Source organism: Phasianus colchicus, chromosome 1 (genome assembly GCF_987193195.1).
Source record: "Phasianus colchicus chromosome 1, bPhaCol1.hap1.1, whole genome shotgun sequence".
Classification (NCBI taxonomy): Eukaryota; Metazoa; Chordata; class Aves; order Galliformes; family Phasianidae; genus Phasianus; species Phasianus colchicus.
In genome coordinates, this window is record NC_143436.1 from 130,358,622 (window position 1) to 130,386,086 (window position 27,465).

Here is a 27,465-nt window from a genome sequence, read left to right on the forward strand (position 1 = left end):
ACAGCTCCGTGTTTTTTTGCCTTTTAAGCAAACCAATTCACTCCTTGTCACGTAAGGTTGCAAAAATTCCTTCAGCCGTCTCCATTTTTGGACATTATCTGAACTTTCTTGGAAAGGGCTCTACGGAAATTTCTCACGTTTCCTATTTATTGATTTATTTCAACTTTTGAAAATTTCTTCGTGCACGTCAGAGAAGCAATCTGTAAGTAGAATTCAGCCAGAAGAGGCAAGCCGTGCTTATCTTACATTTGAGTTCCCGGGTCTCCACAAGTAGGAGAGATCATAGAATGGCCGGGATTAGAAAGGACCTCAACTCCCACTCGGTCCCAACCCCCAGCCGTCGGCAGGGCTGCCCGCCACCACCTCAGGCTGCCCCCCGCCCCCCGTACAATCGGCCGGCCTGATCCCGCCGCGGCCTGCTCGCCCTGCCCGGCTCCGGCCCCGCCCCGCCGCCGTTATAAGGCCGCCCCGCCGCCCGCCCCCGAGGCGCGCAGAGCGGGACGTGGGGCTGTTGTTTCCGCGGTCATGGTGCTGAGCCCGGTGCTGGGGAAGCTGGTCAGTAAGCGGGTGGTGCTGGCCAGCGCCTCGCCGCGCCGTCAGGAGATCCTCACCAATGTGGTGAGTGCCGCCGAGCCGCTCTCCTTCCCTCCCCTCGGCGGGGTCGGCGCGGGAGGAGGCCCGGCCCAGGGGTCGGTAGTGCGGGGCGGGCGGTGGCCGGCGCTCATGCGGCCGCTGCCCGTCTTCTGTCCCTGGGGCGAGCGCGGTGGGCGGCCGCCTGCTTATGCGAGTGGCCCCGGGGAGTGCGCTGCTGCTGGGCCGGCCTGCTCGGCGTGCTTCTGCTCCCAGAGCTCTCAGCTCCTTACGTGTGCGTGCGTGAGTTAACGTGATCTTCAAAATTCTGGTTCTGTTCCATCTCAGGTTTTCTCTAGTCTGTTGTGTTTGAGTGCTCTCAGGAGATGAGCAGATTGAAGTACTCTGCTAAGAGGCAGCACTGTTACTTCTGGTTTGTTAAAAAAAAGCTCAGAAGACCTTGACGCTGTCTGGAGTAATTATAAGGGTCAATCTGTAGCCCTAACTTCATGAGATGGGTTATTACCGTTGTGGGGGGTAAAGTAGTTACCCTTCTTCCTGCAACACGCTTTTTAAGTAGAAAGGAAGCTGTAATCCTTCCAGTGCATTTTGTCTCTGGAGGCATGTGCAAACTGGGACAATGGGCTGGCAGTAGTAAGCATTTGACCAAATATTATATCGTACTAATGAGGCTGCATCGCAAGTATTGTGTTTGTTTTGGGGCCCCTTGCAACAAGAAAGACATTAAGATCCTGGAGCATGTCCAGAGAAGGGCAGTGTATCTGTGATGGTCTGGAGCACAAATCTTATGGTGAGTGGCTGAGGGAGCTGGGGTTATTCAGTCTGGAGAAGAGGAGGCTCAGGGGAGACCTTATTGCTCTCTGCAACTACCTGAAGGGAGGTTTTGTTGAGGTGAGGGTTGGCCTCTTCTCCTGCATGACTAGTATGAAATGGCCTCAAGCTGCACCAGGGGAGATTCAGGCTGGGTATTATGAAAATTTCTTCTCCAAAACAATGGTGAGGTGCTGGAATGGGCTGCACAGGGAGGTGGTTGAGTCACCCATCTGTAGAGGTGTCCAAGAAATGTGTAGATATGTCACTGAAGCCCGCAGTTAGTGGGCATAGTGGTGATGGGTCGATGGTTGAACTAGGTGGTCTTGGAGGTCTTTTCTAACATTTCTTCATAGAAATAGGGTTCTTCATAGGATAACTCAGAAGTTAAATGTAAAGAAAGTATATGGAGACTTAAGAAAAGCATAGAGGTTCACATGTGCCAAGTTGTTAGGAATGTAATGTCTGCTGGGTATAGTAAATTTACGTGTGTCATCTGGAGATGGGAAGTACAGTGTTTTTATAAAACCATCTACTTATTTTCTACTTATTACGTTTTTAATAGCGCATAACTACAGGTGGTAAAGCTCATGTAAAAACATGCAGTACTGCTGTACAAGTTCTGTGAATGGGTTCAAGTAAAAACTCTACTTATAGGAATAGACTAGTCCCAGGGTACATAAACTTGATACTGAAAAGAGCCCTATAATATTAGAAGCATATTTTTTCCCCCTTGTAAGTGTAAAGGTAAGATGTTTTAAAGTGGGTGGAGCAGAAACTGAATTTGTCACTTACCTGATGTGTCTTGGAGCAACTTCTAATGTGATTACACTTTATTACAGATTACACATCTGTATTGCTTTCCTTTCTTTGTTACAGGGCCTACGGTTTGAGGTAGTTCCATCTTGGTTTAAAGAGACACTTGAAAAGTCATCTTTTGCAGCCCCTTACGAATATGCCATTGAAACAGCAAAACAGAAAGCTCTTGAAGTAGCAAATAGAATGCATGTGGTAAGTGTGGAATGCATCTGGTAAATGGGGGCTATATGAAAGAAAAGGACAGGCTTTTTAGTAGGGTCTGTTCGGATAGGACAAGGGGAAACGGTTTCAAAAAGGGGGGAGATTTAGATTGGATCTCAGTAAGAACTGAGATAAAGGTGGTAAAATACTGGAACAAGTTGCCCAGAGAGGTGGTGGATGCCTTATCTCTGGAGAGGTTCAAGGTCAGGCTGGACCAGGCTCTGAGCAGCCTCAAGTAGTGTAGGTGTTCCTGTTCATTGTGGAAGAGTTAAACTGGATGACCTTTGAGGGTCCCTTCTTGCTCAAATGATTCTGTGATTCTAAGTTGCCTGCTACTTCAGCAATGAGATTTTGTCTTCAAATTTTGTGTGTTACAGTAACTTAAATTGCATGTACTTCTTAGGTAATCTGTAAGTTCATCTTCCCCATTAAAAGGAAATGGATGTTTTGTCATTTGTATGGATAGCATCCTGAAATTTATTCACCTAAACACAAGGCCTAATGCCTTCAAATAAAGTTTTTGTCAGCAGTGTAACTGTTCTGTCTTGAGATGAATAATTGGTAGTTCCTTACAGCATCAGGTTTGTGACTAGCTCTTATCCTGACAGTTGCTCACTCCAGGAATTTGTTGGCTGTGAATCCATGGCTTTGCTGTAGCTTTCACTGAAAAATAACTCAATTGAACAGTGTGACAAGAATTCAGAATTCATAAGAATGAAGATGCTTGGAAAGCAGAAAAAGGAGACAATCTGCTGTAAAACACTGGAGAAGAAGGCTGACATACTCTAAAAAGAGTGAGAATCTAACAGTTTCATGTCTGTGATTCTTAAATATTGTAAAATCTGTGATCAAATATGCAGTGTCAGTTGGATTTCTGCCCTTGTCTGCAACTGCTCTGTTTGAGCACATCAGTCTGTTCTTTACCAGAACCTTTTCAGGAGTCTGGCTGATGAGATCCTGTGAAGTATATTGTAATAATGTCTTATACACTCCTCTTTCAGAGTTGTAATTTGTTCAGCCTATACTGATGTCAAAAAAACACTGTAAACCAACAGTGTTGCCAGATGTTACCATTCTTCAAAGCAAATATTGCTCGATCTTAGTGTAAATTGTTAACCAGGTTTCTATCAACTTTATTCAGGGAATGGTGTGAAATTAGGAGAGTGTATATCAAACCCAGGTTTGCAAACTGCCTTACACGGGCCTTTCCTGGGGCTCCCAGTACAGAAAAGACATGGAGCTCTTGGAGTGGGTCCAGAGGAAGACCACAAAGATGATCAGAGGGCTGGAGCACCTCTCCTATGAGGAAGGGTTTAGGGAACTGGGCTTGTTTAGCTTGGAGAGAAAGTTCCAGGGAGACCTCACTGTGACCTTCCAATACTTGATGGGAGTGTATAAACAGGAGGGTAGACAGTGATAGGACAAGGGAAAATGGTTTTAAAATGAGACAGGGGAGGCTTAGGTTAGATATTAGGAGGAGGTTTTTCACACAGAGGTTTGTGATCCACTGGAACAGGTTGCCAAAGGATGTTGTGGATGCCCCATCCCTGGAGGCATTCAAGGCCAGGCTGGATGTGGCTCTGGGCAGCCTGGTCTGGTGGTTGGTGACCCTACACATAGCAGGGGAGTTGAAACTAGATGATTATTGTGGTCCTTCTCAACCCAGGCTGTTCTATGATTCATTTCAAAGCAGTATGCTGGTGGTAATGCTCATTCAGTGGATTTCTAAATGCATTTTGAAAAAGGAGTTTTTTTCTGGAGAAGAATCTCCTCCCTACAAACTTTTTTGTTTAAGGGTCAGAGTTAGAGACAAATTTCCTCTCTTGTGTTAAATAGTAGCTACTTACCTCATTAACATGCAAGTAAATAAAAATTTATCTGTAAGGACAGGTTACATACAGCTTAAAGCCAAGAAAGAAATGGCTGTAAGGATTCTTTGTATACCTATACATCTCAGTTTCTTGAACTGTACTGTATGTGTTCCCCTGAGGAAAAGAATTGTAGCTAAAGAGAAATCATTCAGAGATCTTGACTATAAAAGGTGGTTCCTGATAGATGAGAAACTTAACATGAGCCAGCAGTGCGCTCTGGCAGCCCGGAAAGCAAATGGGATCCTGGGCTCCATCAGGAGAGGGGTGGTTAGCAGGGATAGGGAGGTGATTGTCCCTCTCTACTCTGCTCTTGTGAGGCCCCATCTGGAGTACTGTGTTCAGGTGTGGAGCCCTCAGTACAAAAAAGACATGGAGATTTTGGAAAGGGTCCAGAGGAGGGCCACGAAGATGATCAGGGGGCTGGAGCACCTCCCCTATGAGGACAGGCTGAGGGAGTTGGGTTTGTTCAGCCTGGAGAAGAGAAGGTTGCGGGGCGACCTCATTGCAGCCTTTCAATATCTGAAGGGAACTTACTCCCAGGAGGGGAGTAAACTCTTCATAAGGGCTGATAACAGCAGGACACGGGGAAATGGTTTTAAGTTAAAAGAGGGAAGATTTAGGTTGGATGTTAGGGGGAAGTTTTTTACTAGGAGGGTGGTTAGGTCCTGGAACAGGCTGCCCAGGGATGTTGTGGATGCCCCGTCCTTGGAGGTGTTCAAGACCAGGTTGGACGAGGCTCTGGGCAACCTGATCTAGTAAAGGTGTATGTTTGGTGGCCCTGCTAGGCAGGGGGGTTGGAACTACATGATCCTTGAGGTCCCCTCCAACCCAGGTCATTCTGTGATTCTGTGATTCTGTTCTAGGGGGCTTCAGGTCTATGCTCCTGTCCCCACTGCGTAGGGTGCTTCCTGTAAAAGAAATCTAACCTCCCTTTCAAGATCAGATTGACCTCTGGGAGTGCAGGCATTTGTTCATCAGTAATGTATTTGGGTGAAGTTGTAACCTGAGATTAGTCTGCTCAACTCTCCAGTTTTATTCACTTTTGTGGTGTTATAAATGATTACTATTTTGTAAACAGCGCAAAAGGAGAAAAACGGTCATGTTTTTCAGTTTCCTGTCAAGTTCTGCCTGTAGATCTACATGGTGAACTAAAACTAATGTTTTCTTGCCTCTTTTTTTTTTTTAAAGCGTTTTATCCTTTCTACTCTTTTTTGAAACGTACATTCTTTCTTTATCTTTTCAGAAACACCTCAGAACACCTGATATTGTTATAGGAGCAGACACTATTGTGGTAAGAGGTCTTCTGAGCTTTAGCAGTGTTTTAAACCATGACATGTGTAGAAAATACAAGCATATTTAGGCTTAAAGTTGGGGTTGGAAAATGATTTTTCACTGACTGGTTGCACCTGAAGTGAGATGTGTTTTGAGGTTTTGTATATGTATTACTAAGTCATTTCTTCCTAACACGGCAATTTTGCTGTCTTGAGTGCTCGAAGCCTCACTGCTATTCTTCCAGGAAAAATAGTATCTGTATCTGTGTTTTTTGCTCTGCTCATTAGTCTCATTTTGAGGATGTGGCTGAAAACTTATTTTAAATCATTATTTTAAATCCTCAGTTTCAGGACAACTAAGAACACAGCATGGTATCTCTGTCTTTCTGTTTTAGACTGTGGATGAGCAGATCTTGGAGAAACCAGTTGATAAGCAAGATGCATATAGGATGTTATCAAGGTTTGTAATTCTACATAAGATTCAGAATGTGTACATTTAAGTCATTTTAATGGGAGCTGTATAGATGTATATTGAGAAATCTGTGGCCACATTTTTTTATGATGTTTTTAAATATCATAAGCCAGCTTTGTCTCTGAAAATTGGATGTGTTTTTCTCCTAGCCAAAGCTGCTTGTTCTTACCCTTTCACTGCAGGGTGATGGGGGACTTAACAAACCATTTTGTTTTCATTTTAATTTCTGGAGTGAATTATTGCAGGACTTTCTGTGTGTATCACTTAATACTGGAGGGGAAGACAGGGAGAGAATTATAATGGAGAAAAGAACAGAAGTAGTTTGAGGCTTGAATTTTAATGAAGATAATTGCATGTATGAGAGAGTGATGCATGCTCATTGACACCTGCTTTGATCTCTTACTACCTTGTTTCCTTCCAAGAGAAATGAACAATGTCTTCAGTTTAAATTTACTATTGGATAAACACTTTTCTAATTTAGTTTTCAGTAAGTAAGATCTAATACAGCCAGTAGTGAAATTGACTGGTTGAATGATTGAAGCTGGAAGAAACCTCTTGTAGGTCATCTTCTACAGCCCATCTGTTCAAGTAGGGTTGCATTGTGAAATTATAAGAAAATATACTAGTGTCTCAAACTGAGGCTACACTTGCAGTTTTGCTCCAACCCAGATTCTGCTTTGTGGATTTATAGTTTAATTGAGGAAATTGGTTTTTTTACTTCCATTGTTGCTCTCAGTGGATAGGCTGTCAGGCTTTTAAGCTTCTGCACTTTTTTCTCCTGAAGGATATTTTTCTTTTCAAATTAATGCTTTTTTTGTTCATTATTTTTAAAGAAACACTGAAATAAAACTAATAACTGTATTTTTAAAGGATGAGATGTGATGAGTCTGCTAGTCAGTCTTGTGTCATATGGGAAGGAAAAAAAAAGGGTGCAGAGCTTGATTCAGCAGTTTATATCCCATCTAGCATCTCCTCAGTTGGAATATAAGGGGTTTGGCTGGGTTTGCAGTTTGGCTGAAGGTCTAACCTTGAGTCTGTTGGGCTTCTTTAAGTCTGTTTTAGATTACTTTTTTTTTTTTGTATTGGTGAGTTAAGCTCAACTTTTAATCCTTTGGGGAATGTTGCTAATTTAATAGTAGTAGGGTTTTTTTTGTTTTGGTTCTTTACTGTGTAACAGTGGCATATGTTGTTAGTAGGAGATTCCTAGAAAAGTCTGGCAAGAGACTTCTTACTACTGTTTTTGCCTAAAATCATACCAAGTTTGGCTTAGAAGAAGTCCTATTTTGTACTGATGTTGTGTTCTGAATGAATTGGAAAATATTTAGATGTCCTCATATCCGAAGTATCAGATTAAAAACTTTCCAGGGTTTCATTCTGCAATTAATCACACTGACTTTGGTGTGAGGTGTTAAGGGTGAGATGCTTCTGGTCACATCACATGCTAGCCTGGCTAATCTCTTCAAAAATCTAACTTTCATGATACTTAGGATAGTTCAATTTCTTCTATTTTACACAAACTTAATTCCTTTATGATTATTCAGCCACAGTGTGGCACTCTGGAGCCGCTAGAAGAGTGGCTACCACTTCAGGCTTTCCATGCTAGAAGCTTGCTCGGTGACCTAACTGCTTATTAGTGGTTTTCAGTGAAGGTACCTGTATTGCTAGTGTAAATGTTGACTGGCTTTTTCTTATGCATTTGAAATAGTTGCATCTTCTGTATGGTGAATAGTATGACACCGCTAATTGCTTTCTCAAAATGTGAGTGTTGGTGTTCTGGGATTTTTAGAGACTTGACATAAAGCTTCTTAACTCTTGTTGGGTTTTGTTAATATCTTTTCACTTGTATTGATCTAAGAATGTCTTTGCTTATGGCATCTATATCATGTTGGTGTTTTTATATGATCTGTTTCGGGGTGTGGCAATATAATTATGAAGAATGCTTTTGCTTGTGACAGGTTTCATAACCATTGCTTGATACATGATTTTCCCTGACAGGTTGAGTGGGAAGGAGCACAGCGTTTTCACAGGAGTGGTTATTATACACTGCAGCAGTAAAGGTACATTGGTTTTGTTTGTTTTTTTTCTTACTCAGTGTTTTCATGAGCAATTATTTGCATAAGGACTTTGCCATGGACAGGCAAATAAATAGGGTTGAATTCTCACTTATATAGTCTGAATTAGCATCTAACTCAATATGGGAATTACCTAATCTTTAAACTAAAAACTCATCACAAAAGCTACTGCATTCAGTTGTCGTTGTCCTTCCTTTATGACAAAATACAAGCCAATAAAAATGCTCTGAGATCTATGGGACAAACTAAAAGATCAGTGTAAACTGGAGGAAATATTCTAAGTGAAATTCAGACATGGCAACTGTAGGGAGCCATACATCAGATATTTATCAGATAACGTTTTCAGTAAACAATTGTTTTTGAGCACTCTAATGTCAAAATTTGAGTGTTTAAAGGATTTCCTCTGGTAGTTATGTCAATACTTCACTAGAGGAACTTGTATCAAAATCCCTTCTCTGAAATTTCAATGAATATGGTTTTATGTAGACAAATTCTTTACAGGTTTGTTTTTATTGGAATGGTTGTTCTTAAGTCTTGTAACAGAGATAAGGTCAGTGATCCAGTACTCTTATTGATGTTTGTACAGTAGAAAGGGTAACAGCTGAAAAAGAAAATGTTATCAAGTGGTCTGTGAGCAATCTAGGAAGAATAATAATGCCTTTTCTTGTTTAAGAGAAAAATAAAGTTGCATATACTGTCAGTAGCGATGCTGATGACAGCTTGTCTCACCTGGAGTTTAGAAGTTGAAGCCATGGTATATTCAGAGGAATAAAATATCTGAAGTTAGCATATTCGTCAAGTGATTTGGTAGAAGAGGTGTTTAGGTTTTTTTTTAGAGTTCATTTTTTGTTTTAGCTTATAATTATAATTGAGTTGCTAAATTTTGCATTTATGTTCCAGACAGAATTTTCATCAACACGTAGCATAGAAAGACTGGGTACTAACTTTTTTTAATTTCACCTGAATCGTTGTGTTCTTTCAATGCTAGCACCACCTGCAGTTAGTGTACTGCAGATCTTCCTTTTACCTCCTGGAGAATTTCAGCTGCTACCAGAACACGCGCTAATAATTTGCACAGCAGTAGGAGGAAATGTGGACTTGGATCATGTAGGAAAGAGTCAACTAATAACATGTAATGTGCTAGTGCATGCTCATTCTTAGAAAGCTGCTTTCGTTGACGCTCCTAAGTTAGAAGGACGTTTGCAGCCTTCTTTGTATTTGTTGCTGGATGTATATACTAGCAATTAATTAGTTCTGCTAACTTGAGCATATTGTACACAGGGAGAGCATGCTGTTAGCTTAAAGAGGGGAACACAGTGGTAGAAAATGTAAGCTTTCACAGCTTTCAGCTTTTACTGAAGTGATGAGTATGTGCAGGGGAAAATAAACAGTAGAGATCACTGTCCCTCAAGGCTTTTATTAGCTACATCATAACATATCATTTTTTAAGTAAAATCCGTATTAATATGAGGTGTAATTAAACTGATGTTACTCTCTAAACTGTCATTTTGATGTTACAGTTTCTAATGAGATTTCCTCTCTGTAGATAATCAACTAGAAACAGAAATCACTGATTTCTATGAAGAGACTAAAGTAAAATTTTCAGACCTTTCAGAAGAGCTCTTATGGGAATACATTCATAGTGGAGAGCCCATGTAAGTAAGACTCTAAAGCTGTCTAACAGTACTTCAAAATAGATGTTGGGCTACGTTACTAGCCTGCAGCATAAAAATATTTTGCCCTGGAAATTCTGTAATACAGTAAGAAGTCTTTTAGTATTTGTTTTCTGTTGTTCCACCATTGCTACCTACACAGACTTTTTTTTAAAACACTATTACAATTCAAGTAATTGTTGGTGTTTTTTTTTTATGAAGACTTAGTCTTGTATAATTTCTTAGAATTAAATAATTGCATGAGAAATTAAGAAATTGACTATTTTTTTTTTGCTGTTGTGGATTGGATTGAGTCATCCTTCTTATCAAGAAAATAAGTGGCATGTAGTATTTTAAAGTTTGGTCACAGACTAAGTCTAAAAGTATATAACTAAGTTAAAATATGAACAAGGAAGGAGGGAAGAGCACTATCTCAAAGTGGACTGTGAGCCCAACATCTTTCTGATGGCTGCAGAAATATGGCTGCTCACTTTGTTTGATTTTTCCCTCTCCTTTCTTCAACCAAGGATTTTTATTTTCTGACTGGCAGATCTCTTTCTACTATTCTCTGTAGAAATAAGGCTGGTCTGTAGTAATTCTGACTACCTTGTGATTCTCTAATGAGTTGATTTCGTTTCTGTTAGCCTCTTTGAGCCAGCATTTTACTCTGTATATTCCAAAAATTCAGAACTTGCTTTCATCAAATCTACACTAAACTATCAACTATCTTGTAGCAGTGTTCTTTTGAAAGCAGTCTGTAATTCTGTACAGTCTGGAGTTAATAGATCTGAGACTGACTGACCTTTGGTTTCAAAGGTTGCTTACTTAGGCTTTCAGGTTCAGATGTTAGTCAGTGAACCTCTAGCTACCTTGTTCCATAGGCGTGAGCAGTGAAAATGTTGGTTTACTGCACTTTATCTGGCTGCATACATAACATTACACAGTGACATTTACATAATTAATTAAAAGACAGATTAAATTCCCAAGTTTACTTGCTGTGAAATACATGTATGTACTAGTACCATGATGTACTGTACGCACCTTGTTGTGTACAGCTCTACTTACATTTCCAAAAAATTGCATAGAAATTAGGTTGGACTGAGTGAGATAGCACTGGATTTTGTAATTGAACAGGACTTTGAAAAAGAGCAACTCTTCCCCAATCTTCATTTTAGATATTACTCTGAGAGCTGCAAGACACATACTACAATTGTTTGAGTTCTAAGATGTCCCCTTAAGATTGAGCTCCTTTTCAAGCTGATGTATGCCTAAGGACCCTTCAGCCTCTAGTGGAATAGGGGTAGGGTCAGAATGTAACTGGGTGACTGAGTGGCAGTGTTGGTCTCAGGAACGCTTGCTGTTACTATCCTTGCCAGACAGGACGTGGAGGAAGCTGGCTGACCTATGGCAGTGCAATTTGACTGCAGTCAGATGGTTTACCTCCATGTAGGTGACTATGTCACTTGGACTGGCAGAAACTTAATGACCTTAGGCTGTTCACCCTTAGTAGAAATATTAATCCTTATATTTAGTTATGACTTATAAATTGCAGCTTTGAGCTTAACTAGAATCCATCTCCAACTTGAGTAGACTAGTCTTTATTCCAGTCTCTGCAGTACTAGTGATTACGTGTTCTGTGCAACCTTTACTGTCAAACACATTCTCAAACTTAGATAGGTCTCAGCTTTCATTTTTTCTCCCCCAGGGACAAGGCTGGTGGATACGGAATCCAGGCCCTTGGTGGAATGTTAGTTGAGTATGTCCATGGAGACTTCTTGAATGTGGTGGGATTTCCTCTGAATCACTTCTGCAAAAAGCTAGCAGAGTTGTACTATCCACCCCTTAAACATACCATACAGCATACAAAGCATGACTCTATCCCTTCTGTGGACACTTTTGAGAGCCTAAGTGATGGAGAAAGTGAATCCTCAAGCTTCAAGGAACATAAAGGTGCTAGTAAGTTGGACAGTCCCTCAGGAGTTATTTGCAACTCTGAAAACAGCTCTGGTGTCAGAACTGGTTCTGTGGTACCTTTGGAAAATCAGAATGGAGTATTAGACAGTGCAGCAAAAGTTCCATCTAAAATTCTAGACCTGATGGATGGTTTTAAAGCTTCAAAGGTAAGGGGGGGGGAGAAAAGTAAAACTGATTACTTTGATACAGTTGTTTTGTTGGAGGTAATTTGAAATGCTTGAGGTAGAATAAGAATAATAGTATAAAAGAACCACTGTGCAGTTCCAGAGAATCTAAGATAGCTGAAACTTCTGACACAATACAGATGTATTTTTTGTATGAATTCTACCTACTCTATGAAACTTCAACAGCAGAGATGGTTTAAAAAAAAAAAATCTTCCTTTTAATTTGAAAGTGAAGAAGTCCACAGGACTATTTTATTTTTTCCTTTTGCCCTTCCATGTTGGGTCTTGGGTGTAAATGGTTAAATTGTGCTTCTAGGGTGTCTGAAAACACTACCTATCTGCTTTCTTCCCATATGTTCCTTTTGTCATGTTGTCTAATTAAATGCAACTTACGGAAGATTTACTTATCTTTCATTAGCTACATCAGTGATACTGTCTCTGGCGCATGTTGTAATTAGGAGGCTCCAAAATAACAGTAATTTCAGAAATGTATCATGCAAAAATGCATTCCACAGTGAAAGTGGAATGTTGTTGGGAAACTTCAAAATGCTTTTAAATATAAATTTATCACTGAGGCTTTTTGTACTAAGTGTAATCAAATGTAAAATAACCTTTTATCAACGCTGCTAGGAAGGCTTTTTATGTGGTTTAATTACCAAGCTTATTTTAAATATATGCAGTGCTTGTCATAGTTTTTTTTTTCCTTTTTGAACTTGTAATGCTTAGTTTTAGAATTCTGGGGGGCATCTTAACTTTTTTTATTTCCTGTTAAGCAAGTAGCTTTTGTAATACTGTTTCATGTTCCAGTTGTTTATCAGATATTGCCTGGAGATTATCAGCTGGAGAGACATACACGTAACACAGGCTAAAAATTGAAGGTCACATGCTGTGAGAAGCATTTGTGGAGCAGTCAAGTGTAATGGGGAATGAGTAACTGGGTGTGCTACCAGGTCTTCTACTCAGAGCTCCACTGTAGTGAAGAAGGTGAAGGAGAAACTGAATACTAGTCATTCTGAATAGATTACTGATATTGAGTTGATGTTTCAGGAAGAGATAAAAAAAAAAAAAAAAAACAAACTGCTCAAGTGGCAGTGAAATGACAAAACTAAATGTAATTAAAAATAGAGGTGGAGAATACACAAAGCAGTGAACAGTGGTTCTGTTGAAACAGCAGAAAGTCACAGTTAAGCCTGTGAATTGGTGGCTACCCTTACTGTAGTTCTGGGCAAAGCAGTTAAGTTATGATAATTAATAAAATCAGATGTTCATATATATGTATATACATATATCTACAGTAGCAGTAGGGTGTTTCAAAGCAAAGGCTAAGGTAGGCTTGTCAAGTAAGGTGTATCCACAGAGAGCAAGTATGAAGTACCTGAATGGATGAGATAATGCTTAGCACATCAAGTGCAAGATGCGGAGAATTACCAGCATTCTGTAATTGCACATTATGTATGCTGTTTGTTCTGATCTGATGGCAAATTCAGTTCTGTGCGATGAAAGTTGATGGCAGCTGTAAATAGAAGCAGGAGCTTTCCTTTTCTGATAACCAGCGTAAAATCAGCACGGAATGCTGAAGTTTCATGTTGAGCTATCGAAGATTTCTTTTCCTGAGGCCTGAAGATATTTGTACAATACACTACTGGTTGTGGATTACTTCTATAGATTGACAAATCTTACCTCCTCTCTTTGTACTTCTAGAATATGGATAAGAGCACAAAAGCATTTGGCTTCATAAAAGCTTTCAGGATCTGTTTCATTTTGTTTCTTGAGTGTTGTTACTTCATAAAGCAGGCTGAAATCTCCTGCAGAGGAAGGAGGCATTGCCACCTACTTTACTATGAACAGCTGCTGTTGCAGAACAGGATATCAGGTTTGACTGATACATTATCCAGTTCTCCAACGTGTTCTGAAATTGCACATTCTGATCTTTACTTGCTGTTAGGGTATTTGTTTGCTTTGATTGTGAACTGGGCGTTACAGAATTGTAGAATGATTCATATTGTTAATTTTTTGAATCTCTTCATTTTTGTAATTTCCAGGTCACATTAATTAGTTCAAAAGTTGGGCAGATCTTGGAAGTCAAATGGTTGTAGTATAGATGCAGTTGGATCAATACTGCAAAAGCCTGGATTCTAGTAAATCCCAACTGTATGTTCTTATTAGAACAACAGAGGAAATGATAGAAAGGATGAAGATAATAAAATGCTTACACACAAACATACCTTTCTCTCAAAGTTTTTTTTTATTAAATAGAATGTGTATCCTTTCTTCTTGGCTGACTGATTTTTTTCAAGTATATCATAGTTACTTGCAGTTGCAATGAAGTGTCTCATTGATTGCTGTGTGTGCTTCTACTGTGCTCTACATGAATACCATTGTTTTAGGAATTTTAACATGCTTCTGAGCATTGAAACTGCAATGTTTTATTTTCTTTGTTCCATGTGTGTTTTACTAAAGTGTGCATGTGGTAAGTTGTGCTTTGAAGTCTTATTCCTTTTTTTGGCCATAGTTTTCACTACATGAAGACCAATCTTTCTGTAACTGAAGCTGCTACATTGTCTTAGTGGAACTTTACAGTTCCTTGCATTTTATGTAAATCAAATTTAAATTGATCTCTTAGACATTTTCTTAGGCATTGGTTCAGATGTTTAAACATACTTGGCTAAATGGAACATGCATAATGCTGGGTATACGCTAAATATCTGAATAAAGAGGTGCTCTTAATACAAACTCTGTAGGCTGCATGCCAATATATTTTGAGTTCCCTTCTCTCTCATACACCTCTGTCCCAATTAATGTTACTTAGCAAAGCTATTAAAACACTTAAAGGAAAAGAAACCTGTTATAACAGTTCTTAGGAGTTGTTACTGTGTTGCACTTAAATAACAGTAATTATGTAGACTAATACTTCTGGAATGTCTGTGGCAAAAAGTGTAGGTCCTTTGTTTCTTGACTGCAGTCTTTCAAATGCAAGTTTTGTGTTTGTTTTTTTCCTACATGTAGGCTCTGTTTGTAGCCTCTAAGCTGAAGATGTTTGATCATCTGAAAAAGAGAAGTCCTCTAAAGGCTGAGGATATTGCAAATGAGGTTGGAACTTCTGTGTGTGGAACTGAAAGACTCCTTGATGCCTGTGCTGCTCTTGGGTTGCTGGAGAAAACACCACAAGGTGACTTTTCCCATCCCTCCCATATTGTCTGTAACTTGGATTTGAGGTGGGGAGATTGTTGCTCTTCTTGTGTTGATCATTAATAGCTAGAATTGTTCTGTTTGGGAGGAGGCATTATTTAATGAACACACTAGGTATCCTTTGAGGAAACCTTAGATTGGTGTGTTCAGAGAGCAAAAGCAATAATCTCCAAATTCTAGTAACTTTCATGGGCAAGTCGCAGGGAGCAGCATAAAAGCTCAGATGTACCACCTAAATAAGGACCAAGCCCGTGACTCTGCATGGCTGCAGAGGAGAACAAACTTGAGTGGTGAATTGCAGATTTTATGAGAAGGGCTCTGGAATTTAAGCACCAGCTTAAATGCTAGCGCACCAAACTTGCACAGTACTTGGAAGTGTATGTAGGTAACAGTCAGCAATAGGATTAACTTTTCAATCTGCACTGTATAAATTTTCACGTGTCATTTACTTTGTAATACTTGAGAGGTTTAAATGCCAAGAAAAAGAAATAAAAGATGCTTCCAACTCTGGACAGCGTGAAGGAGAAAGCACTAAAGTGGAATGTACTGGAGAATGTTTGAATTTAAGGGAAGAAAAGGCATCATTTAAAACAGAAAAATGCAGTTAAGAATGAGGAACTTCTAATGGTATTCCTTGAATGTCAGATGCATAGTTAAAATTCTCTGGACTATAAATAAGCAATGAAAAATGTTCTTTGCATCCTTCAGTACCTACATTCATTTTAAAAAGAAAGTTCTAAAGTGATTTTCATTCTTGAAGAATGAGGAAACTTTTAGAAGTATTTCATAGAAATCTTTGCACAGTAAAACACCTTGTGATGCCAAGATCATGATTTGGTGGCTCTTTAATGGCATTAGAAGGTAATATGCTGTCAAATCTTAGCTGATATCTATAAAGTGGTGGAACAAAACTGGTTACAATTGTGCTCTTCCCTTAAGGTTATAATAATACAGATTCAGCAAATACTTATCTGGCATCTGATGGTGAATACTCGCTTCATGGCTACATTATCCACTCTAATGACCATCTTTGGCCTCTCTTTACACACCTGGAATCTGCTGTTAAAGAGGGAAGCAGGCAGAACCATCGAGCCTTTGGAAAGAAAACGGAGGATTTATTTAACGTAATGTAAACTCTTACTTGTTTCAAGACTCGTGGGCCCAGAACTTAACTAGAGGGAAGTAGAAACCGTGCTGTTGCAGAATGTTCATGAATCTCAAATGCTAGAAATGCAGTATAACTTGCTAGTCATAGATTTCTGTTCCCTTCAACTTTAACAGTGTAGTTCTAAGGCTCTAGATATTCTGGAGCAATCACAGTACTAGAAAACTTCAGTGCTGATAGAACTCAGGTGGAACCCATCCAGTTAACATACCCTAGAACAATCTCTCAGTGTGTTTAATTGACTGCTGTGGCCTTATTATTGTTTCAGGCATACATTAAATATGTATTCCTTCAATTTGGGTGCTAACTCCTTGTTACTGATGTGCATCCAGTTCAGTCTGTTGTGGCTGTGTATTCAAAGCTGTTTTTTGAAGTATCATTCTGTTAATGCAGGGGACAAATGATCCAGTCTACATAGGTCACTCTGAAAGTAATGCCTCCTATTTATTTCTGTAGAAACCATAAGAGATGCAAAGGGCACAATAACACTATTTGATAGAGCAAATTCTCAGCTATAAAACACTATTTTTAAACAGTCACCACCTTTAGCTATAAATTTTTGCCGGTGATGAACATGAGTGCAGCATACAGGCTTATAAATCTGTGTGACCATCTAGAATACTGCTTGTCTTTCACATCACTTTCACCACTGCTGAAATGCACCACCCCCTGCCTTACTGTGCTCACATCTACAGTTTGGTCTCCATAAACATTCAGCAAGTGTCCATTATGCCATTGGTGTCAAGATGCCATTTTGTCAGACTGCCCATCTGCTGACATCTGTTGTGGCAACGACGTTTAACAGAATATTGGCAGAAAAGTTCAGGCTCTGCTACCATACTACCAACATCCACCTCTGATGTTGTAGGCCAACCAAATAAAGTAAGGGGTGTTACTCTTGGTGCAGTCTGTTTTATCTAAGTTTGTAGTTTTGTATATACTTCAAGCTGGCATATGTTGCCATTAAGAATGATAATCCTTTCCTTAATCTGTTTCCATCTCTGTAGTGTTTCTTTCCTAAGACTAGCCCAGGTAGGTCTCTTCAAGCTGAGGTATCATTTAAGGTGATTCCTGACTCAGTAGTTCTACACCTGGTGAAGACTGGGGGCATAAATATTTCTGCCTGTTTAAGGAGAGTGTGGAAGGGATCATATAAAAATTTAATCTTTAACTGCAGTACTTCAGGCTACATCTTGAGGTTCTTGATTTGTATTTAACTTCTAAATGTTGAGGAAGCCAGTTTTCTAAAGAAAATGTCTATATTCTCCCTGTATAGTTAATGAATGAAGGAAGTAACAACCTTTAGAGATTCTAAGAAGTCCTTTTAGTCTTACATTCCGTCTATATTACTGATGGACAGAAGCTCCTTTACGAATCCTTTAGAGACTATTTTAAAGGGAACTTAGATTCTTTAGGATAACTGCTGTAGTAGGTGGTTAAATCTGTGTGAATTACCTACTGTAGTGTAGGTGAACTACTTTGTGTTAATTTGAATTATTGACTTGAGATTTATTGGATGATGCTAGGCAGTCACTACTAGTTCGGATCTGCACTGTCTACAGTACAATATGTGTCCAAGCAGGATAGACACTGCTTGTGGTACTATATATACCATAGTCTCTAGATATTCCATGGTAGCTAATGGTAGCTTTAAAGCAATGTATAACCAATGAGGTTGGTATGGAAGTGAGATGTGCTTTTTGCATCACTTAGCTTGAGGCACAAGGTTCTAGTTCTTCATACTTTCTTAACTAGTCTAAAACAAACAGTATGATCTTTAACATTGCTGTTTTAAAATTATAGCCCAATAATCACCTGTAATGGGAAAATAATTAGAATAAATGCCAGAATTGCATGAACTCAGTTTGTGAGTATATCAGGAGGAAGGATCATAGATGAAAGTCCAGTCTGTTTGTTCAAGCATTTTAAAGACATACTGCTATGGAGCAAATTCCTTAATGTATATCTAAGGCATAGAATTGCATTAAAAACACTTCAGATTACCTCTTCCTCCTGCTATGCTACCTCAGTAGCAATCATGTAGACAGTAAGTGTTGAATTTAATAGCCCTTAGGCTAACCAAGACTGTGACCAAGCTAGCTAAGTGTGTGTTCTTTGAGACATACTACAGAAGATGTCTAGATGACAGTTAAAGGGTGTGAAAATGTGCTGAAGCACACTGAAGCAATTGTAAGCAGCAAGGGACTTGGATGAGCAATCAGGCAATGATAGCTTGATCTATTTTTAATTTCAGAATTCTCATTAATATACTAGTGCACCAACTGCCTTGATTGAATGTAACTTTAGTTACACTAATTAAAATCTGTTTATGTTACTTGTTTAAATTTCTCTTTCCTTTTTAGGACTATTATCAGAGCCAGGAAGTGAAGCAGCGTTTTATGGCTGCCATGCATAGCATTGCCCACCTTACAGCAAGAGACGTGGCTACAGCATTTGATCTTTCAGAGTTTAAGACTGCTTGTGATTTAGGAGGTATTTTCTGTAGTTGAGCCCGTGTGCAAACTAAAGGGAAAAAGCTTGCTTTCAGATCCATATTTTACCACTTAAGTGGAAAAATGTGTATGTTTTGAATTGAGTAAAATTGACTACTGTTAATTTTCTGGTATTGTAATGTCAAAATGAAAGGACTTAATGCAGTTAACTAAAAGCAAAATTATTTAAATGGTAGTTAAGTGACTTCATGGTACTTGAACAATTTGAAGTAAGTGAATATCACATTGAGTTGTTTAGTGACACACAGCTCAACTCAGAAAACAAAGTTTGTGGCTTTGCTGGTAGAATCTTTCAGCGCAGCCTTGAAACCACTGCTACAAGAAGAAATCTGGACTCTTCTAGAATGGGCTGAGGACTCCTGTGGTTATGGTGGTTTTTTGTGCTTTTACCAATTAATATAAGATGACCATCAAAACGTTGAAGACCAGTGATGGATGTGAAGAAACTCTCATTGTTAGTTTTTTTTGTTTGGTTTTGTTTTTTATTTTACCCCATACTTGGTGTAGCAAAAATGAAATATCTAGGGAAAATATCTTGTGCAAGAAGAAAGAATCACTTTAAGGTCTGAGGTGTTGGATAGCATTTCAGAGTAATTAATAAAATACTGATGGCAACCTTTGCCACTTGTGCAGAGACTTCAAGAGCTCATCCATATTCTTCAGTGTGCTGGAGACTATCTGTCAAACTTGTGGTCTTGGTGCTCTGTGTATAGTAAATTTGTGGAATAGAAAAAATTTGTGGATGAAAAACACAAACTACAAGTCCATTAATGTTCAAAAAAAAAAAAAAATCCCGAGTAAGACAGCAAATAAAAAAAAAAACCCTGAACTAGTGCTATCAAAGGCCATACTAACAAATCTATGATAGAGTAGGGAATAATAACTATACTGCCCAAACTTTGAGGCATTGTTCTGTCCATTGGAAAGTGTTCTTGATGATATTAACTGTGGATATTAATACTGAAATATTAACTATTGGCTATCTCTACTTCTGAATTGATGTTTATCTCCTCTTAATGTTACATACAGACTTGTCCTTAAATTTATGCAGATGGTGGGAGAGAAGACTTTATTTGAGTTTCTTTAAACTTCCAACAGGTTGTACTGGAGCTCTGGCTCATGAATTAATACAAATATATCCAAATATGAAGGTCACAGTGTTTGACCTTCCAGAAGTCATTGCAAACAGCTCTTGCTTTCAACCGTCAGAACAATACACAGCTCCAGTGACGTTTGTATCAGGTAAATGTGACATTACCATTTATATTACCATTTATCTTATATCTGTTATCCTCAAACACAGGACAGTCTCTTTTGCTGCAGAAAATGGTGTGCTGCCCTGCTCCAACCCCAAATCTGACTTGGTACAATGCAGCATTGTCTCACCTATGCTAAACAGGGGCATTGTACTTCTCAAGCCTTAGGGACAGAACCAAACAGTGGTTGGAGAGTGGTGATAAATAAAGTGTGAATGGAAGTAGAGGCTTCCTGTATGTCCGTGTCTTTGGCTTTTCCTATCTAGGCAAGATCAATATGGTTGTTACGAAAGACTTCAATCTCTTCGTGCTTGCTTTAGGCTTTCTCTCCATTTCTACATATAACAGAATTCTTACTTGTGATCTGCTCTGCTCTTACACTATTCTTTCCTTAGCTGGAAATCTGTATCAGTACTCCTCTTTATTCAAGCTTCTTACTTTACCTCTGCTGAAACTCCTAGTTCCATCTCAATGTTTTTATTTCCTGTTGTATAACTATACTAAAATGAAACATACTAACTCTGCCTTTTGACAGGTGACTTTTTCACGGATGACCTTCCAGAAGCAGATCTTTACATACTTTCACGTGTTCTTCATGATTGGCCTGATGAAAAGATTCATGTACTGTTAAATAGAATATCAACTGTTTGCAGACCAGGTAGGTTTTTAATCTCTTATGATTATAGGGGCATATTAATTCACAATCATAATCATAAGTTCATATTAAAAAATGCATATTCTTGTCTAATCATAGCTGCTTATGCTTGCGTTATAGTAGTGCCTCAAAAAAAAAATCCAAATTTACTCATAGAATGATTTGAAATAAATCCTTACTGTAGTTGCAGATTTTACAAGGAACTTCATCTCCTTTACCTCTACTACATTCAACCTTTCTTGCAAAGGCCTGTATCATCAAATACTGAAGCACGCACTTCTACCTATACACACAGGCAAGCCAATTAAAGATGCTGCAAGTTAATCAAGGAGAGGCAGTTCTTGCTATGTCACTAGTGTCTAGAGTAGTGGAGTTCAGAACTACTGTATGATGAGATTTCTTGAAAAATATGTAGTGTTGTGTTTTCAACTGTGTTTTGATAGTATAAAAGATCAAAGGGGAAGCCCTTTGAACAAAAAGCTAGAGAAAAGCCTTCCTGCTTTACTCAACTGATTCCTTAATCCAAGAGGATTAACAGTAGCTATGAAGTTTGTTTCATAGGAGTGCATTAAAAACAAGATCTAGGCTGTTGCATAATTCTGTTGCATAGAATCATATGGATTGGAAGGGACGTCTGGATATCATCAAGTCTAGTCCCAATGCTAAAGAAGGTTCCCTACATGTAGGTCACACAGAGGTGTCCAGATGGGTTTTTTGTGTATCTCTGGAGAAAGAGACTCTGAAACCAATCTGGGCAGCTTATTTATAAACTACAAAAGAAAACTGGATGGCTGTCTCTCCTTATTTGAAGACTGGGATATGACAGGAAGGAGTTGCTTAGTTCAAGTGGTAACAAGACAATTTAAAAATCATGTTCAGGAAGTGGTCTAAAATTCACTGAAGTAGAAGCAGTACTCAAAGTTCCACCTTTCCCCTAACAACTAATGGATTCTTCCAGGAAGAGATGATTGAAAGTAAACTTTAGTTACTGATTACCCCCTGAAGCCCATTAAAACACTGTTCTGAGGGGGGACCTATATGTAAACGTCTCTGAACAAAACACTAAAAATGTGAAGCTAGAAATACTACTGAAGTGCTTCTGGTTGTTCTGGAAATGCAGGAAGTGCCTTGCTAGTGGCAGAAACTGTGCTTGACGAGCAGAAGACACACCCTCCTAGAACTGTACTGCAGTCTCTGAGTATGACTGAAGGCAAGCAGAGAAGTGGCTCAGAATATAAGCAGCTGCTGGAGAAATATGGATTCACAAATACACAAATTAAGATCACAGGCAACTTACTAGATACTGTTTTGTGCTTCAAGAAGAGTCAGTCATCTTGGCATGCACAGAAATAGCATGAGATGCTGAATTGTTATAACATGTGCAATATACCTATCATCACCCAACATTGTCAGTTTAGGACCATTTTGACCCTTTATGTGAAATGCGGATGTTATAAGCTTTGAATAAAAGGTTGAACTCAATCCTGCATGAGCTGTAGTCTTTGGAATGGTAGTCGTTGTCTTCACTTTTCTATGGGACTTTACTGGGAAGTACTTCAAGGATGCCATTTCATGCTTTTTTTAATTTGCTCCAAAGGAAGGCAACTAAGCTCTAATCGAGTTCCTGGAGTAGTTGTAATGTCATAGGAACTTCAGTAGCTTCTAATTTCGAGGCACAGTATATACTCACACAGACTCCACTTGAGTTGTTTCCATTGGTTCCTGTCAGATTTGTTCTTTTTCTGGATATTTTTTTTAGTATTGTTAAATGGTTATTTATACTTTGCCTCATTTGAGATGAATTTTAGGTTTTATAAAGCTTTTCAAAAGTCTATGAGTAGAGATTTCTTTGTTCCAGTTTTTAATTAAAGAAATGCATACTCCACTCTCTCTCCTCAAGTACTTTGTCCCTAATGTCACAACTTTTAATCATTTTTCTTTCTGATACTATATTAATATTTACTATTTCTATTTCAAATGTCCTCTGTAGTAGAAACACTCCTAGAGATTAAAGTTGTACTTTCAAACTAGCTTTCTCTTCTATCAGTTATTACTTTCTTGCCTGTCACATTTCTGGAGTAATAATCCCGATGAGCCAACCTCAGCAAATAGTTTGAGCAAGGTCAGGAGTTGCATCTGCCTGCTAGACTCACTTCTGATTAAATAACAAGACTTACTTTGCTCTTTGAACTCTGAGTAAAGCAAATGTACTACAGTGATTCATTCAGTTCATCTAAGAGACATATAGTAGAGTATTTCAGCTGTAGAAAACTAGAAATGTCGGATTTCTTCCATATAAGTCTTAGCAGAAGCTTTTTATACAAGAAATTTTCCTGATTTCATCTGTACAGATGTTTGGAGAGAGGAGATATCAAACTACTGAATATATTTGAAACAAGCTTATTTTTTGTACTGATACAAAGTTCGCCATTATGCTTAAAGGATTTATATTTTAAAAGACTTACTCCAGCAATGAATTTTTCTGTTTCAGTTATTCATCAAGTTTATGCTACACTTTAGGCTGTTAGAAGATGTTTGAGTCAGAACACAGCACTCTTAAAGCTGGCACATTTATTACTGTCAGACTTAAATTTGTACCTCTAAGTACTGTGTACTTAATGGCTATAAAACTTCACTAGCACATGTGGTTAACACATCACCTCAGTGTACTCTGTTATTTAAGTGCAGCATTTTATATAAAATGAGACTTAGTTCCTTGAGCATGATGACTGTGGTAATATACTAACACAGCTCTGTGTTCTTTGTTTCTTTTTTGTGAAGTTAGTTTTAAGATATGAATATGAAATAGCCATTTATTTAAAAACAAAACAATCAAAAGCAACTTATAAAATACTGCAGTGCGATGTGGTTAGAAAGTTCAGGATCATTTTGCTAGCTATCCTTGTCTGCCTCACAAAGGAGGATAATAAAAGATCTACAGGAATCTGCTGAACAGTGGGTGCCTCCAGTCTATGCTCCTGGATGATCCCAAACAGAATAGGGTTCTAAAACAGGCTGCTCTGTTTTAGAAGCTGCTCTTATAGTGAGAGGAAAAAAATGCAAGCTGTGTTTTTACCTTCCCAAGTGGCTTGCATTATTCAAACCCTCAACTTTGACCAAAGTTGTGAGACTGTGGAGAGAGTGACCAAAATCATGAATCTAGAGAGAGAGAATTCAGATGTAGCAAGTTCTAAAAGTTTTTTAGGAGGTAGGTACCTGTGAAACTGCAATAAACTTGGGCAAGACCAGTGGAAGCAACTAGGGTGGCCTAGGTGCCACGATGTGTGGCTTGCAGCTTTGATAGAAATGTGCTTCATTCTAGAGGTGGTTTTAGGGGAATCCTGCCTTTTGCTGGCAAAGAAACAGGTACCAGAAAGACAGAGCTAGGCTCTTTCCTATGATGTACAGTCATGGAATGAGGGATAATGGACACAATTGGGAGATCATGACTGGATAACAAGCTGGGGAAAAATCATTCATTAAGTATTGGAGCAGATTGTCCAGAGAAGTTGTGGGATCTCTGTCCTTGGAAATTTTAAGATCTGAGGATAAAGCTCTGAGCAAGCTGATGTGACTGTAGAGCTGCTGCACTTCAGGTAGGAAAGTGGAGCAGAGTTTGCCTGTCATCCATTCCAACTCAAGCTATTCTATATTTGATATATTCCATTCATGTGAGAAATGGTAAATCCATCATTTCTCACTAATGTTCAAACTTTTTTTTTTTCTGGAAAAGGCTGGTATTGCTTCTGACTGGAAGGGGTAGATTTAATGGTGTTACACTGAAAAGATTTCCTGACCAGTGGGGATAACAGGAGAATTTGAGAGAATGAAGACATAAAAAATGTAGGGACGAGTTTTAGAATGCAAGTGATTTTCTGCCAATAAACCCTACAGGTTTTTTTTTTGCTTCTCTTTGGGAAGTGACATTCAGCTATGTCTTTTTGAGGATGCTGTCTTATCCACGTTCTGTGTTAACGAATAGTTCAGATGAAATCTGGTGCACAATAATATTTTTTTTAAGTGGAGAATCATGGGGATTTAAAGAATAATAGATGAATGAGGAGAAATTCAGAATTTGCTCACTGAGCAGTGAGGTGAGCAAGAATCATTGAGGAGGATAGAAGGTGTAAGTTTGTAAAAGGAAAACAGAAAAAACTTGATAGTCATAGTTGATTGTCATAGTTCATTCACTGTTATATTAAAATATTGACCACATTACAGCTGTTAACCAGTATTTGTGGCTGGAAAACGAATGGGACAGTATTGTAACTGAGCCACCCAGCATAATATCTTTGGAAGAGGTATTGAATGGCTGAGCCCCTTTGTGTAAGTGCTCAGTTAAATTATGAGAATCTGTTAGCTGACTACAGGATAGTGAAATTATTTTGTGTGTTTAGAAAAAATTGGGGGACTGGCAATTTTTCTGCTATCTTTTGGCTGGAAGTTATGTTCTTGCTAAACACTTATGATGTGGATTAAATGATGTTCTAATTTAGAAGAACCTATTCTGACCATCAATTTTTATCTAGAAAGTCATGCCAAATTTCCTTCATCAAAGCATATTTCCTGAAATGGCTGAAAGTCAGCACTGTTTCTATCCCTCATGAAGAAATTTCAATTACATTAGTAAACTTCCATCAATTGTAGAGGTACATTTCCCCTGTGGTAATTTAGTTACTATGTCTAACTTTTGAAGGTGTGCTCTCCGGGTATATTTTTTCAGATTATCCTGACGTTGTCTGGGAATCTGTGAAAGAAAACTTCCTTTTTTTTTTCTTTTGGCTGTTCATTTTTTACAAAAGTTATAATGGATAGTGTTTGATAGCTAGCTGAGATACATCTGTATTAAAGCATTCAGAAATTAGGAAGATCTTATGGGTGAGAGAGAATGTAAGTTCAGGTTCACCTCAGACATAACTGGCTAATCCTTTTTCTTTGTGAAGCACCTGTTCACCACAGGATACATGGCTTGAGTTTGCATTTGCTGAGGTTACTAATGATCTGGTGATGAAGCAGGGTATTTATTAATAAGCTTTCAGAAGGACTTTTATGACACCTGATAGTAACACAGAGGTTTCAGCTAGCAATATTATCCTCAAGTCTTAGTCTTTTCTCTAAGAAGCTGAAGTCTTATCGTAGAATCACTGAGTATTCTCAGTTGGAAGTGATCTATGAGGCTCTTCGAGTTCAACTTCTGGCTACACATAGGACCACCCAGTATTCAAACCCTGTGTTTGAGTGTGGCGTCCAGACACTCCCTGACCTCCAGCACTCAGGGTCGTGTCCACAGCCCTGGGCATCCCGTCCCATGCCCACCACCCCCTGGTGCAGCCCCTTTCCCTGACCGCCAGCTGCCCTCCCCTGACAGCTCCATGCCGTTCCCTCGGGCCCTGTCGCTGTCACACAGAGCAGAGCTCAGCGCTGCCCCTCCGCTCCCTGTGAGGAGCTGCAGCCGCCATCAGGCCTCCCCTCAGATCCTCTGCTCTGCGCGGAGCACAACGAGGGGCCTCAGCTTTCCCTCGTATGCCTTGCCCTCTACACCCTTTACTGTCTTTGTAACCCTCCTTTGAATGCCTTGTGATAGTTTTATGTCTGTGTATTGTGATGCTCAAAACTGCATGCGTTGAGGTGTGGTTATGTTTATTTGTATTCTTCATTGTTTGCTAAATGTCTGAGATATGCTGGTTGGAATGACAAAGGGGATTGTCTTCAGGGCCAGAACAAAAAATACTAATGTTGTGCAGCACTTAATAGTAAGATCACTGCAGCCATTTTGATCTGAGTTGGTGGTCCTTACCTCGACTGTGCAAAGAGAAACTACTGCCACATAAAATGCTAGTCTCAGAGACAGTAGGTAAAATAGCGTTTGTTTTGTTGGCAGACCCCTCATTCATGTCTTCCCTGTCCCATTCATGGGTCTGAAGATGGAAGAAGAAGCTGTGTGAACAAACTATTCGAGTTCTGCCCTCAACCCTTGATCACTCCCACCAGAAACACCTGAGTTCCTACAGAAATACTGTATAAAAAAAAAAAAACAAACAACCCCTCCAAAAACTGGCTGCTTTGTGGCTTCTGTAATGCTTGCCATCCACTGTTTTGTCCCCTTGGCGCAATTTAGCAGAAATTATCTTGTTGATAATGAATCAGTACCATTGTATGCATTTGTTTTTAAATTAGGCTGTGGGATTTTGCTGGCTGAAATGATATTGGATGACGAGAAGACGAACAGGAGCACAGCTTTGCTTCAGTCTTTGAACATGCTTGTGCAGACAGAGGGAAAGGAAAGAAGTGGCTCTGAATATCGACGCTTACTGGAGGAACATGGATTCTCTAAAGTCAAAATCAAACTGACAGGAAATTTGTTAGATGTTGTTCTCTGCATTAAGATATAGGGAAAAAAAAGATTTAGTCATAGAATCTGGATTATATTTGATGTTTTGTAATTGTACAAATATATTCTGTTTCCCAATAATGTAAACAGTAAATGTTTTTTTTTGTTTTTGAAGTTACATTTAAAGAGGGGAAGCAATTGATTGCATTTATTTTGAACTTGAGAAGCTTTCAAGGTTCAAAATAACAATTCTGCCATAATTTGATGGCACTGATATTGTAGTCACACAATACCTGTAAGACGGTAAGAAGCGTGTTGTTAGCAGCCCCACACATTGACATTGCTGAGAAATCAGTTTTTCCGTAGTGGATGCAAATTGAATAGTCCAACTTTTAGATGAGCACTCATCACTTCGTCCCTGTTTCATAAGGTTAATGTAGGTACAGTTTCAATACTCCA

General features: G+C 39.0%; 1 protein-coding gene across 2 annotated transcripts; it reads left to right on the top strand.

Moving 5' to 3' along the window:
- The first annotated feature begins 435 nt into the window (after nt 1–435).
- Nucleotides 436–27,465, top strand: ASMTL (acetylserotonin O-methyltransferase like). Of its 2 annotated transcripts, none has more exons than XM_031596150.2 (13): nt 436–618; nt 2,281–2,412; nt 5,536–5,583; nt 5,959–6,023; nt 8,031–8,092; nt 9,654–9,762; nt 11,465–11,879; nt 14,904–15,066; nt 16,026–16,210; nt 18,615–18,744; nt 19,863–20,006; nt 20,556–20,678; nt 26,853–27,465. In XM_031596150.2, exons 1-13 carry the CDS (start codon nt 526–528, stop codon nt 27,065–27,067), a joined length of 1,884 nt encoding a protein of 627 aa, XP_031452010.1. In that variant the 5' UTR covers nt 436–525; the 3' UTR covers nt 27,068–27,465. The 2 variants fall into 2 exon arrangements, with proteins under 2 accessions (XP_031452010.1, XP_031452009.1); XM_031596149.2 differs by lacking the exon at nt 26,853–27,465 and adding an exon at nt 21,796–22,157 and having other exon boundaries at nt 437–618.

Excerpts from the sequence above, each read along its gene's own strand:
- ASMTL (XM_031596149.2), top strand. The coding sequence starts at position 526 with ATGGTGCTGAGCCCGGTGCTGGGGAAGCTGGTCAGTAAGCGGGTGGTG. Across the intron at positions 5,584-5,958 it reads TAGGAGCAGACACTATTGTG|ACTGTGGATGAGCAGATCTT; the intron begins GTAAGAGGTCTT and ends TTTCTGTTTTAG. Across the intron at positions 8,093-9,653 it reads TATACACTGCAGCAGTAAAG|ATAATCAACTAGAAACAGAA; the intron begins GTACATTGGTTT and ends TCCTCTCTGTAG.